General features: G+C 43.0%; 1 protein-coding gene across 1 annotated transcript in view; it reads left to right on the top strand.

The window, feature by feature from the left end:
• LOC308395999 (NLR family CARD domain-containing protein 3-like) overlaps positions 1 to 15,097 on the top strand; it is a 51,709-nt gene that overhangs the window by 13,881 nt on the left and 22,731 nt on the right. The window contains exons 2-5 of the mRNA XM_080881059.1: positions 1,031 to 1,162; positions 1,247 to 1,348; positions 1,725 to 1,823; positions 6,043 to 6,121. Coding sequence (XP_080737185.1) covers positions 1,074 to 1,162; positions 1,247 to 1,348; positions 1,725 to 1,823; positions 6,043 to 6,121 — 369 coding nt within the window. The 5' untranslated portion in view covers positions 1,031 to 1,073. The remainder of the gene's footprint in view (positions 1 to 1,030; positions 1,163 to 1,246; positions 1,349 to 1,724; positions 1,824 to 6,042; positions 6,122 to 15,097) is intronic.

Here is a 15,097-nt window from a genome sequence, read left to right as displayed (position 1 = left end):
GGACTTGGGGTGAAACCCTCCATGCATGGTAAGGAGCTTTCTTGTCTTTATGTCAGTGGCTTCTATCTCCTCCTTTGGCCAGCCTATTACCCCAGCAGGGTACCTGATCACGGGCAGGGTGTAAGTGTTGATGGCCCGGATCTTGTTCTTACCGTTCAGCTGACTCCTCAGGACTTGCCTGACCCTCTGAAGGTACTTGGTGGTTGCAGCCTTTATAGCGGCCTCTTCATGGTTCCCATTTGCCTGCGGGATCCCCAGGTACTTGTAACTGTCCTCTATGTCTGCAATGTTGCCTTCTGGTAGTTCAATCCCCTCAGTTCTGACTACCTTCCCTCTCTTTGTTACCATTCGACTACACTTCTCCAGCCCGACTGACATCCTGATGTCATTGCTGTATAGCCTGGTAGTGTGGATCAGTGAATCGATGTCTCGTTCACTCTTGGCATACAGCTTGATAGGAGGTGGCTGACAACTGCTCCGTTCCGTAGTCGGTATCTGTAGCCAGTCTTGTTAATGATCTCACTGAGGGGGTTCAGGCCTATGCAGAACAGCAGTGGGGACAGAGCATCTCCTTAGTAGATCCCGCACTTGATGGTGACTTGTGCTATGGGCTTGGAGTTGGCCTCTAGTGTTGTACGCCACATCCCCATTGAGTTCCTGATGAAGGCTCTTAGGGTCCTGTTGATCTTGTACAATTCTAGGCATTCCAGTATCCAGCTGTGGGGCATTGAGTCATAGGCCTTCTTGTAATCAATCCAGGCAGTGCACAGGTTGGTAAGTCTGGTCTTGCAGTGTGGATCAGTGAATCAATCTATCTATCTATCTATCTATCTATCTATCTATCTATCTATCTATATATAACTTCCTCTGCCTCACACTTTCACTCTCTGTTCACCTCACTGCTGTCTGACCGCATTCAGCTGACAGGGAGATGAAGCAGGAAAGAAGCAGCTGATATTTGGACAGCACACATGATGGAAAGGAAGATTTCAGTTGATGTGCACATGAATGATCTGTGTTTCCTCTTCAGGTGAAGGTAGAAAGTGTGTGTGAGCTGATTTGAATTGAGCAGCATGGATCAGTGTGAGGACAGAGAGGAGGGAGTCCCTCCCTCTAAAAGCACTCGGTGTGGGGAACATGAGAGCCAGACCAAAGCTCAGAGGTGAGATGACCATCTCTAAATGTCCATGACTCTTCTCCATGTCACAGCTCAGCACTCACATCACTGCTACATCATTATTCACAGGAACCAACCTGGACCTCCACCCAGCTCTGTGTCCTTAAGGAGTGATTGGTCTAAAGATGAAGCCATTGAATTTAAATCCCAGCCTCTGTCTGCTGCAGAGAGGTGAGCTGTTAGTAACATGAACTCTTTGATGTCAGTCTGGTGCCTGATTTAAATGAACTGCTTGATGTTGTTTCCTGGTATCTAAACTGCATCTCAAAGAAAGTCACTGAGCAAAGAATTCCTTTCATCCTATAAAACATGTCCAACATTAAACTCCTGCTGCTCACAGTAGGACCATCAACAGTCCTGCACAGTGTAAATGACTGTGTTTACCTCTAAGTGGAGCTCTTTTCTTAGACTGCCAAGACTAGTTTGGAGTTTCCTTCAGCTCATGCTCAGCCTGCAAAAATGTTTCTATTTGGGATGATGAAGGTATTGTAAGTCTTCATCAGCTTCTGTGGCTGCAAATGAAAAACACATTATTCTCCTCTAACAGGATCATAGGACCTGCACCCAGCTCTGTGTCCTTAAAGAGTGATCGGTCTAAAGATGACCCCATTGAATTTAAATCCCAGCCTCAGTCTGCTGCAGCGAGGTGAGCTGTTAATAACATGAACTCTTTGATTCAACTGCTTGATGTTGTTGGATATAAACTGCAGTGCAAACACATCATTCCCTCAATCCCATTTAAACTGTCTCTTAAAAACAAGCCTTTGGTTTGTAAACAACTGAAAATACACTTTAACAAACAGGAAGTGAAATATGCAAAAAAACAACAACATTTTATTCAAAAATGTAAAGTAAAACAGAAAGTAACTGACTGAAAGACGTCTTATTTGATCTATCTATCTAGAGAAGGGGGACAGGGAGGGACATAAGAAATACAGATATAAATAAATAAATAAAACAAGCAAACTGCAGAGACGTCTTAATATTTAAAATTTCTTCATCAGATTCAGAACTGTGTGTAGGCAGGCAGGAAAAAAGACCCAAGTGCAGGACTTGTGGAGTCAGAAGTGAACTCAAAAGAAAAGCAAAATGCAAAACTCAAAATGGCACATGAACGAAACAAAAAGGCAGGAACGGTGGTGTGATATGACAACGAGCACTGAAGGACAAGCAAACACACAGGGAACAAGGACCAGAAGGGAAACACAGCTGATGCAAATTAACTGACAGGACCAGGTGAACGCAATACTAGAAGCATCAACATGACACATCCTGCATCGTCCCGGTCCCCAAAAAGAACCGTCCCAATGAGCTGAATGACTTCCGACCGGTGGCACTGACGTCACATCTTATGAAGACTCTGGAGCGGCTTTTCCTCAACCTCCTCCGACCACAGGTACACCATGCCCAGGACCCAATACAGTTTGCCTACAAGGCAGATGTCGGAGTGGAGGATGCCGTCCTGTACCTCCTACACAGAGCCCACTCACACCTGGACAAGGGAAAAGGCACGGTCAGGATCCTGTTTCTTGACTTTTCCAGTGCCTTTAATACAATCTGGCCCTGTCTGCTCCAGGAGAAACTAAACAGGATGCAGGTGGACCCCTGCCTAGTCGCTTGGATCTCCGACTACCTAGCTGACAGACCACAGTACGTCAGGCTGAAAGACATCACGTCGGACACTGTGGTCAGCAGCACAGGAGCACCACAGGGAACTGTGCTGTCCCCTCTTCTCTTCACCCTGTACACCTCTGACTTCTGCTATAACTCTGAATTATGCCATATTCAGAAGTTTGCAGACGACACGGCCATCATGGGGTGTATCTGGGATGACCAGGAAGAGGAGTACAGGAGCCTGGTGAGGAACTTTGTCACATGGAGTCACACAAACCACCTGCAACTCAACACTTCAAAGACCAAGGAACTGGTTGTGGATTGTGGGACGTCCACACCAGGTCCACTGCCAGTTCAGATAGAGGGAGAGGAGGTGGAGGTGATCAATACATACAAGTACCTTGGGCTCTGGGTGGACAACAAACTGCACTGGACATGCAACACGCAGCACCTGAATAAAAAAGGCCAAAGCCGACTGTACTTCCTCAGGAGGCTGAGGTCTTTCAACATCTGCACGAAGCTCCTGAGGATGTTTTACCAGTCGGTGGTTGCAGGAGTACTTTTCTATGGCGTGGTGTGCTGGGGGAGCAGCACAGCAAAGAAGAACTCATCCAGGCTGGAGAAACTAATCAGGAAGGCTAGCTCTGTGGTCGGCATGAAGCTGGACACTCTGGTGACAGTGGCAGAGAAGAGGACATTAAAGAAACTGATGGACATTATGAACAATGCCGGGCATCCTCTGCACACGGACGTAAACAATCAGAGGAGCCTATTCAGCGACAGGCTGCTTCTCCCAGAGTCAAAAACCAACAGACTTAAAAACTCCTTTGTCCCACACGCCATCAGACTGTTTAACTCCTCACTGGAGGGGAGAGGGAGGCGAAGCATGGGGACAAGGGAGGGCGGGAATAACTGAGCTGTAGGTGCTTTTTTACACTGTGCAATATTTGCAATATTAGTTTTTCGTTTTGTCTTTTTTTCTTATATTCGACTGTGCAATAATCACTGTGCAATATACTCACCCAAATGAGCAATCCTATTTATCCATATTGTATATTCTGTATCTATATACAGTGGGGCAAAAAAGTATTTAGTCAGAAACCGATTGTGCAAGTTCCCCCACTTAAAATGATGACAGAGGTCAGTAATTTGCACCAGAGGTACACTTCAACTGTGAGAGACAGAATGTGAAAAAAAAATCCATGAATTCACATGGTAGGATTTGTAAAGAATTTATTCATAAATTAGGGTGGAAAATAAGTATTTGGTCACCTCAAACATGGAAAATCTCTGGCTCTCACAGACCTGTAATGTCTTCTGTAAGACGCTTTTCTGTCCCCCACTCGTTACCTGTATGAATGGCACCTGTTTGAACTCATCATCTGTATAAAAGACACCTGTCCACAGCCTCAAACAGTCAGACTCCAAACTCCGCCATGGCCAAGACCAAAGAGCTTTCGAAGGACACCAGGAAAAGTATTGTAGACCTGCACCAGACTGGGAAGAGTGAATCTACAATAGGCAAGCAGCTTGGTGTGAAAAAATCAACTGTGGGAGCAATCATCAGAAAATGGAAGACATACAAGACCTTACCACCTTGCCTTGGTTGGTGGTTGGTTGGTGCCTTACCACCACCACAGGCACCAACCACCTTGCAGCCGCAACACAGTGCAGCAGCTTCGTCAATGGAAATTCCTAACATGGTCCATTCAGACTCACTGTCCCCAGTCTCCCTCAGAATCCTGTTGAAGCTCTGCCTGAGGTGTGTGTTGAAGATCTCGTGGACCATGGCCTCTGCTAGCCATTCCCAGCACACCTTCACTGTAAGTTAAGGTGCGCCAGGTCTGTCCAGGGTCCTCCCCCACCACGTGATCCAACTCACCACCAGGTGATGACCAGTTGACAGCTCAGCCCCTCTCTTTACCTAAGTGTCCAAAACATGTGCCCTTAGGTCTGGTGATACAATTAAAAAAATCGATCATTGACCTGCGGCCTAAAGCGTCCTGGTGCTACATACACTTATGGACACTCTTATGTTCGAACAAAGTGTTCGTTATGGCCAAACTGTGATTTGCACAGAAGTCCACTAACAAAACACCATTCGTGTTCAGATCCAGGAGGCCATTCCTCCCAATCACACCCCTCCAGGTCTTGCTGTCACTGCCCACGTGAGTATTGAAGTTTCCCAGTAAAACAACTGAGTCCCCAGGCAGAGCACCTTCCAGTACCCCACCCAGGGACTCCAAGAAGGCTGGGTACTCTGAACCACCACTTGGCGCATAAGAGCAGACGACAGGACCCGTTCCCTGACCCGGAGGTGCAGGGAACAAACCCTCTCATCCACTGGGAGAAACCCCAACATATAGGCAGCAAACCGAGGAGATACTAGGATACCCACCCCAGCCCACCACCTCTCAACAGGGGCAAATCCAGACTGAGATAGAGTCCAGCCCCTCTCCCAGAGACTCGTTGCAGAGCCCAAGCCGTGCATTGAAGTGAGCCCAACTATGTCTAGCCAGTACCTTTCAACGTCATGCACTAACTCAGGGTTCTTCCCCACCAGAGAAATGACATTCCCAATCGCCAGTCCTGGAAGCTGGGGATTGGTCTGCCAGGACCTCCGCTCCAGGCCGCCACCCAGCTCACAATGCACCCGACCCCTATGGTGCCTCCTGCGGGTGGTGGGCCTGCAGGAAGATGGGCCATGTCCCTTTTTCGGGCGGTGCTCACCATGCCCCATGGACTAAGGCCCAGCGACCAGAAGGTCACCCTCGGGCACCCTCCCTGAGCCTGGCTCTAGCGCAGGCCACTGGTAACCCTATCCCGGGCAGGGTGAACTATTCCCTTGATGGTCTTCTAATAGGGAACAGTGTTTTTACATAATCAAAAATCTCTATTCAGCAGTTGTTGTCAGGGTTTTGATATTTACACCGATTAGAGTTGCTTGTTGTTAATGTTCAGATATAAAGAGAATATTACAATAACAAGAGAATGTTAAGATTAGATAACTGACAGGATGTCTTTGTGTCAGATATGCTACCATCAGACCCCTAGGCATTATCAAGTAGAAGTTTTGCATTTCTTTAGATTAAAAAAATAAATAAATAAAACAACATTTATATTATATATATATATATATATATATAAATAATTTTTTTTGTTTTATTTTTTTAGTGCAGAGCACCAGCAGGTTGCATTATGGGTTGGAATGTTTTATTGTATTATTCGGACTCTTCATTATTCCTCCACAGAGTGGACCAGGAGAGCTCAGAGGTTCCCAGTGGTCAGTCTGCCCAAAATCATCAAACACACCTGGACTCCATATTTATGGTCTGTACATGTACAACAACTACTTTTATATCTATTCTGTTCACAGTCATCTCCCAGCTGGGTTCTGGCTCAGAAAGTAGAGCAAACTTTCCTTTGAACTGCAAATACATCTGCAAATATCAAGCACTTCTCAGTATTTTAGAAAAAATAGTGAGATTTTGGCAGCTGCCCAGGCCAAAAACAATAAATGGATAAAATAACGTTTTATTTAGAAGTACTTTTCAACACAGTGAAGTAAACCTTACAAGCAACTAAATAATAAAATTACACTATGGCCAATAACACTTGAAAGATAAAATACTACCTAATACTATGTATTGTTGTCAGTGTTGGGGAGTAAGGGAATACATGTTTTGAGTTGAGCTGGTTTGAGCACGGAGTCAAGGAGGCCATTTACGCCATCTTAGAATGCTGTGATTACAGCCATTCCCCAACTCTCTGTGAATGGTACTCATGGCCATTGATTAGTGGTCTTTGATCAGTGGGTTTTGGTCAGTGGTTGTTGATCAATGGTCATGAGAATTTGCATAATTAAGATTAGGGAACTGACCTCCCAGCCCATTGTTCCTTCAGTGGGCTGGTTTCAGTCATTATGCAAATGTACGGTTTATAAAATTGAAACCTGCAGTCAGCTGAGACTGAAGAAGTCACTTGGATGAGTGATGAAACGTTTCTCCCACAAAACGCTACGTCCAGATGAACAGAATCAACTTTTGGAGATTTACTTTCCTGGATGATTGAGAATGCATCAAGATGAAGAGCTGTATTGATTTTGATCGACAGCTTCTTGATGTGAGGGACGCCATGCAATAGATCCACACCTCCAGTGAATGGACATGAAAGGTACCTCTCCAGCTCCCCTGCTTCTTGCTTTCCTGACCCCATGGATCCATCATCTTCGTCGAATAGGCTGCTGTTTGTGCTGGCCTCATCCAGCTCTGTGTCTAGGTGATGTCTGATGAAGTTGAAACCTGTGAAAAGATGTATTGTTTTCAAAAGAATTAGGTCTGGTCATTATAGTGCTGTAAACACTGCCAAGCTGCAGATGTTTGGCAAGAAGATTTGATCCCACTGGAGATGTTTTTTACTAACTCTTGTAGAAAAGCAATATCCTGCACAAACAGTTTGCAATGAATTCCAGTTTAAGTTTAAAATAAGAACACGTGCAAGGCTAAGCAGTGCTAGCCAATGGATCCTCCTGTTTGGCTGTTACTCTGGGAAAAGACAAGAAAGACAGTGATGGAAGCCGTGACTGGAGCTGCGATGTAGCCTATATAATATTTATATTGTACGAACGTGATAATTATGTATATTGTAATAACGTGATATTATATTGTTCAAACGTGAAAGGTATATTGCACTAACATGATAGTATATTGTACAAACATGAAAAGTATATTGTTAGAACAATATACTTTTCTATTTTTCTTTTGCCTGGGTGGCAGCTCTACGCTTCCGTATCCGAGTCTTTTCAATGTGGCCTCACCAAATTATTACGACTACAACAACCATGAAAAGAGTTGGATGGACACTGTTGCTCAATTGCAGCTGCCTGGTCAAAGTTTTTCATTAGTAATTTAGCAAAGTTGATGGTGGTGGTGTGTGTGTGTGAGTGAAAGACAGAGAGAGCGAAAGACAGATATTGTATGATAAGCTTCATGTTATGGACGCACAGTTTGAGCACTCAGGTCGCATCAGAGCAGCAGGCCTGCATCGTGACCTATGAACTTCTAACCCCTGCGATTTAATTGTACAGTTTGAGCAGGAGCTGAATAACGCGACTGAAAAAAATCGCAGTGTTTGCCCAGCTTAAATCAGACTGTTTAAACTAAACGAGCTGCTGTTTCACATAATAAACCCTGTCACCTGCAGAAGTGCCTTCTGTTTTAACAGTTAAAGCAGTAGAGACAAGCTGTGTTAACATGTGCGTGGAACTCTAGCGTCATTAACCAGGCTATCTGTTAGCTTATAGCTCACGCTAGCTAACCAGCGAGCAGTTAAAAGGACAGCCGAAGCTTCACAAAGCAAACTTATCTCACTACAATGTAGCGCCAAAAATATGACTCCCAGCTTGAGCTCGACACAGCTGCTGTAACATAAGACTGACATCCAGCTAACCACAGCTAAAAAGATATTTAGAGGAAACTTACCGTTTCCTCAGGTTACACGAGCTGAGTTTTTTCACGCTGAAAGGTTGGTTTGTTTTGGCTCTCACTGAAGACATAGCTGTTGTTTTGTACTGCTTTTAAGTGAAACATTGTTTGTATGTGAGGAAAATGCTGTTCATCCTCTTCAGCTCTAGCGTTGACTATTGGCTCTGCCATGTGTTCATGTGTGTCATGGTTGCTGTGTGGCAGGCAAGCAGGAGTGGTGGACCCAAAATGCAGAACTCAAACACGGAAGTGAAACTAAAAGCGCAGCTTTATTGCTGGAGAAAAACATCGTACAAACTAAACTCACCAAAAGAAAACCAAAAGTCAGAACAGAGGAACTAAGGACTGAAACACTGGAAAAACTAAACTGGAGCAGGAGACTAAACACTAGGAACATAGAAGCAGAACACACAGCTAGTAGAGGGTACGACGCGACAGGGAGCACAGGAAAACACAGGGCTTAAATACACAGACGGCAGTAATCAAAGGATGAGAGACAGGAGGGGAACACACCTGGGAGAAATCACAGCTGACGAGACAGGGGAAACGTAAACTGAGCACACTCACATACGACACAAACCTTCACAATAAGACAGGAAACTCCGACACATGGAACCAGACAAGACATTGAACTAAACAGACAGATTCACAAACGGATGGGGTGACACCATAGACAGACAGATACAGACGCAGACTCAGAGGCAGACCGAATACAACACGTAGAACTCAAACAACAACAATAATCATGATAATAAACTGGAAAATGCTAATAATTAACTTAAAGCGCTGGGTCACCGACCCAGGACCATGACAATGTGTTTCTTCTTTCCGTGTGTCCACTACTTTGATACGCTTGGGTGGCTCTGCCCGCCACAGTTTCAAACTGGTCATGTGACTGCATGTCCACATCTGATTGGTAAAAAGGTTACCGGGAACTCCACTGGCAGCATGTTATCTAATGTGTTAAACGAATTCCATCCATCCATTCGCTTCCGCTTATCCTTTTCAGGGTTGTGGAGGGCGCTGGAGCCTATCCCAGCTGTCATAGGGCGAGAGGCGGGGTACACCCTGGACAGGTCGCCAGTCTGTCGCAGAGCCAACACACAGGGACAGACAACCATTCGCACTCACATTCACTCGCACATTCACACCTAGTGGCAATTTGGATTATCCAATTAACCTATCCCCACAAGCTGTATGTCTTTGGACGGCGGGTGGAAGCCAGAGTACCCGGAGGGAACCCACGCAAACATGGGGAGAACATCCAAACTCCACACAGAAAGACCCCGGCCTGATGGTGGAATTGAACTCAGGACCTTCTTGCTGTGCGGCAAAACAGTGCTAACCACCGTGCCACCGTGCTGCTGCTAAACTAATTATTTTTTAAAAAGTAACGAGTCAAATTTTGCAAATGTAGCGGAGTAAAAGTACCGTTTCTTCTTTACAAATGTACTCAAGTAAAAGTAAAAAGTATTGTGCAAAAAAGGTACTTTAAAAGTACATTTTTTTCAAAAACTTACTCAAGTAAATGTAACGGAGTAAATGTAACTCATTACTACCCACCTCTGAGTGTGAGGAGGGAGAAAAAGGAAAAGTACGAGCTGTCACCCAGCAGAAACGGGAGCTGGAAGCATGTAAATATAATAATAACCACTGCAGCCAAAAAGAGTGCCTGATGAGCCCAGTTGTAAGTAATAATAATAATAATAATACATTTTATTTGAGGGCGCCTTTCAGAAACCCAAGGACACCTTACAAAAACACAATTAATAAAGGAACAATAGTCATAAAATACATTAAATAAGTTAAAATTACAAAACAGAGCGTGACAACAAATAAAATCAGCATTAAAGCGAATAAGCCAGTTTAAACAGATGTGTTTTGAGCTGTGTCTTGAATATAGAGAGGGAGTCAATATTTCTTAGTGCAGGAGGAAGAGAGTTCCAGAGCCGAGGAGCAGAGCGACTGAAAGCTCTGTTCCCCATAGTAATAAGGTGTGAGGACGGAACAGTAAGATGAATGGCAGATGATGATCTGAGAGGGCGGGAAACAGTGGTGATATGGAGTAGGTCACACAAATATGAAGGAGCAGATTTATGGATACATTTGTATGTAAGAAGTAAGATTTTAAAATTTATCCTGGCTTCTATGGGCAACCAGTGAAGCTGCTGAAGAACTGGGGTAATATGAGCACTTAGCGGAGTGTAAGTTATGACCCGAGCTGCAGAATTTTGAAGAAGTTGAAGTTTATGAAGGGACTTTTTAGGGAGACCAAATAGGAGGGAATTACAGTAATCATTACGGGACGTAATAAGACTATGGACAAGGATGGCAGCAGCATGGGGAGTGAGGAAGGGACGGAGTCGGTGAATATTACGTAAATGGAAGTAAGCAGACCGGGTTATGTAATTAATGTGAGACTGGAATGAAAGAGTATTATCAAGTATGATACCCAAACTCTTAACCTGAGGGGAGGGAAGGGTGGGAGAATTTTCAACGTTAATGGAAAAGCTGTGGGATTTGGTTAAGATAGATGGTGTACCAACAAGTAAAACTTCAGTTTTATTACTGTTAAGTTTGAGGAAATTGGAGGAGAACCAAGATCTAATCTCAATAAGACAGTCTGAGAGGGAGGTAGGTGGGAGGGATGAATTGGGTTTAGAAGAAAGGTAGAGCTGGGTGTCATCAGCATAACAGTGAAAATTTATATTATATTTTCGAAATATATAACCAAGAGGAAGCATATAAATAATGAATAAAAGAGGCCCCAATACTGAACCCTGGGGCACACCAGCAGACACAGGACAGAGAGTTGAAGAATGGGATTTAAGTTGGATAAACTGAGTGCGGTCTGAGAGATAGGAGGTAAACCAGGTAAGTGGGGTATGACTAATACCGATGGAAGCTAACCGGTTCAGGAGAATATTGTGAGAAATGGTGTCAAATGCCGCACTAAGATGAGGATGAGGAGGATGAGAATGGATAGGAGACCAGAATCAGCTGCCATCAGAAGGTCATTGGTAATTCTTAACAGAGCAGTTTCTGTGCTATGATTGGGGCGGAAACCAGATTGAAATTGTTCATAGAGATTATGGTCATTAAGATGTAAATGAAGCTGGGCGGCGACAACTTTTTCAAGAATTTTTGAAATAAAGGGGAGATTTGATATAGGGCGAAGATTATCAAAGTTATTGGGGTCTGCACCAGGCTTTTTGAGAGTTGGAATAACAGAAGCCTTTTTCAGTGCTTCAGGAACAATCCCAGTGTTCAGGGAGGAATGAATAATATTGGTTATGAGAGGTGCTAACGAGGGAAGACAGGCTTTAACTAACACAGTAGGGAGAGGGTCAAGTAGACAGGTGGATGACTTAGATTTTTTAATGAGATTAGATACATCAGTTATGGAGGGAAGAGTAAAGCTTGGGAATAACTGACAGGGAGACAGTGGGGGAACCAGGAAGTCTGCTTCAGAGTCAGGAGCTCCTAAAGAGTTAAGTTGACAGTGAATGTCCGAGATTTTACAAGTGAAAAAAGAGATAAGAGAATTGCAAAAATCAACAGAATACATGTGGGAGGGGAATGTGTCAGGAGGTTTTGTAATTTTACTGAACAACGAATAGAGGGACCTGGAGTTACCTTCATTAGAACTAATTAAACCAGAGTAGTAAGCAGATTTGGCTGAGGCAATGCAGTCCTTATAGAACAAAACATGATCATTGTGCATTTCTTTATGTACAGTAAGTCCGGTTTTCTTGAATAGACGTTCGAGTTGGTGTCCTTTAGCTTTAAGGTGACGCAGGTCGGAGGTAAACCATGGAGCTGAACGGGAAAATGAGACAGTTCGATGTTTAAGGGGAGCAAATATGTTAAGAAGGTTATGAAGGTTGACATTATAATGACAAACGAGTTCATGAGGGGTTGAGGAGCAGTGGATAGATGGAAGGTCATGGACAGCAGATGAAAAAACAGCTGGGTTGATATTACTAATTTTCCTAAAAGTGATATTACGAGAGATACAGGTTTTGGAAGCGGTTATGTTTGCATCAAAAGAAATAAACATATGATCAGACTGGGGAAACAAAGTGGCTTTACAATGGGTGGGGGTAATGCCAGAACAACAGACCAAATCCAGGATATGACCTTTGGAATGAGTAGGAAATTTTATGTACTGTAGAAGCCCAAAACTTTCCAGGCAGGAGGTAAAATCTCTGGAAAGAGGGATTTTATTATTGTCCATATGAATGTTGAAGTCACCAGCAATGATCAGATTTGGAGAAAGTACAGAAAAATGAGTGAGAAGAGCAGAAAATTCATTTAAAAACTCCTTGTTTGGCTTAGGTGGCCGATAAACAGTACATATGATGGTGGGGGTAGATCCAGGGAGCTGTAGTGCAGTGTATTCAAATGAATGGGAGGGAGGGGCAGAGACAGGGAGCACTTTCCAGTGCCACCGGTGAATTATCGCGAGACCTCCACCCCTCCCCGAGATGCGAGGTTGACAGGTGTAAACAAACTCAGATGGAGTAGAGTCGTTGAGAGAAACAAAGTCATTAGGCAGTTGCCATGTTTCAGTCAAACAAAGAAAGTCCAACTTACGATCACAGAGGAGATCATGGACGAGATGTCCCTTACCAGTGAGAGAGCGGATGTTTAATAGACCAAACTTGATGCTGGAGTTACCATGCCTGATAGTAGGCGTAGTTGATCTAGCCAGGTAGGCCAGCACACTGTGGTCAATAGCCCGGTCAGTCTTGCAGGGAGGACGACGAGTTTTTGACCAGATGGAAAATATTGAGTTAGTGTCACTGATGTTGAACTTCCGCCGAAGCCCTCGGTGGATATACCTGCGGCGGGGCTGGAAGGTGATGTCCGGGTAGAAGTATAGAGCCACCGGTGGAGAGATAGCCAGGCAAAAACGGAGCCGTAAAAGTTCCGTAGCAGAATACTGGAGAAGAGCTGTCGCCGGGTGATGAATGATGGAAAAAAAAACCCCAGGTGAGCACGAGCCACACCAACACCCTGTGGATCCGCATCTTAATCAGGGCCGAGCACTGAACACAAACGGAGAGACCGCTGATAGCTGCAGCGCAAGCAATAGAAGCCCGTAAATATTGCGAAAACAAGTTAGATACTTGATTTAAATTGTCGTCAGCAACTTCAAAAATAAGATAATAAGATAAGATAAGATAGAAATAAAAATAACCGGTGAGCAGCGGCAGCCAGGCGCGCCAGCGTTCACTCGACCGGAAAAATAAGCTATTAAGACTCGACTGTACACTGTGTTCCTGTTTTCCTCTGAAATAATTAGTTCAGTTGAAGCAGCCTTTCAACGCCTTTCTCTGTCTCTCACTAGCAAACTTGACCCAGACAACAAAGTAAAGCTGGGTTTGGCTACGAGCCGCGGACCTTCAGTAATAGTAATAAATCACATTCATGTAGCTGTAAACAGCATGATAATATTTATTTATTTATTTATTTTGTTTCACACATGGTACAGCAGTAATTCATTTCCCATACACAACCTTCCTTTCAATTAAAGTAACACTGTTTCCATGCATGAAAAGGAGCAGGAAGAAGAATAAATTCTTATTAACACGTGACCCCTATCTGTGACAATACAAGTAGGCAACCAAAATTACACTCTGACAATATTCTGCACATAACAAAACAAACCAAACAGAACAATATACTCAACAATGAGCAATACCACTAAATATCAAACTAAAAGGATAATTTTTTCTACAATTAAATTATGTTATTTTCAACTTTTTCATACTGGTTCATCATTTTATTCTTATAGCAGATTTTAAATTGAGAAACATTTGTACAACACTTAAGATGATCATTGAGAGAATTCCAGTTTCTTATGCCTATGACTTTTGGACACATTTGCCTTTGTGTGGTTCGAGCAAACCGATGGTTAAAATAAAACTTCCTTCTGCCGGTCCCATTTTCCAAACACAATACAAATAAACTTTGTAACTTAAGAGGTAGTGTTTTATTTTTTGCCCTAAACATAATAATCAATGTCTGTAATTTCACTATATCTTCTAGTTTTAATAATTTCGATTTTATAAACAAACTATTAGTGTGTTCTCTATATTTAACATTATGCATAATTCGAAGCGCTCTCTTCTGTAATAAATTTAATGGTTTCATATTAGTCACGTATGTATTCCCCCATACTTCAACACAATAACTCAGATAGGGTAGAAACAATGAAAAATATAATATTCTCATTGTCTTGTAATCTAATATATATCTTACATTACCCAGGATATAAATACTTTTAGCCAACTTTTTTTAACATGTTCAATATGTGATTTCCATGTTAACTTGTCGTCCACTATTACACCTATTACACTATTACACAATGGAATTCTGTCACTCTTTCAATTAATACTCCCTCTATAGATAATACTACCTCTTCCTCCTTTACACGTTTTCCGAATATCATAAACTTTTTTTTTTTCAAATTCAGCGATAACTCATTTACATCAAACCATTTTTTAAAAAAAAATTTCATTTCAATAACCATAATTTTAGCCAATTCTTTCAAGTTTTCTCCGGAACAATAAAAATAGTATCATCTGCAAACAAAACAAAATTTAACATTTTTGACACATCACAAATGTCGTTTATATATAAATTAAAAAGTTTTGGTCCTAAAACAGAACCTTGAGGGACCCCACATTCTATTTTCATTCTATCAGATGAATTGCCTAAACACTGCACATACTGAAACCTATTATCCAAATAGCTGCTTAACCAGTTCAACACTATTCCTCTCACACCATAAGTACTTAACTTAGAAAAGAAGATG

Source organism: Rhamphochromis sp. 'chilingali' (assembly GCF_963969265.1).
Source record: "Rhamphochromis sp. 'chilingali' genome assembly, chromosome: 1".
Lineage (NCBI taxonomy): Eukaryota > Metazoa > Chordata > Actinopteri > Cichliformes > Cichlidae > Rhamphochromis > Rhamphochromis sp. 'chilingali'.
The sequence above is the reverse complement of the archived record's forward strand: the minus strand, read 5'-3'. Positions and strand labels throughout refer to the sequence as shown.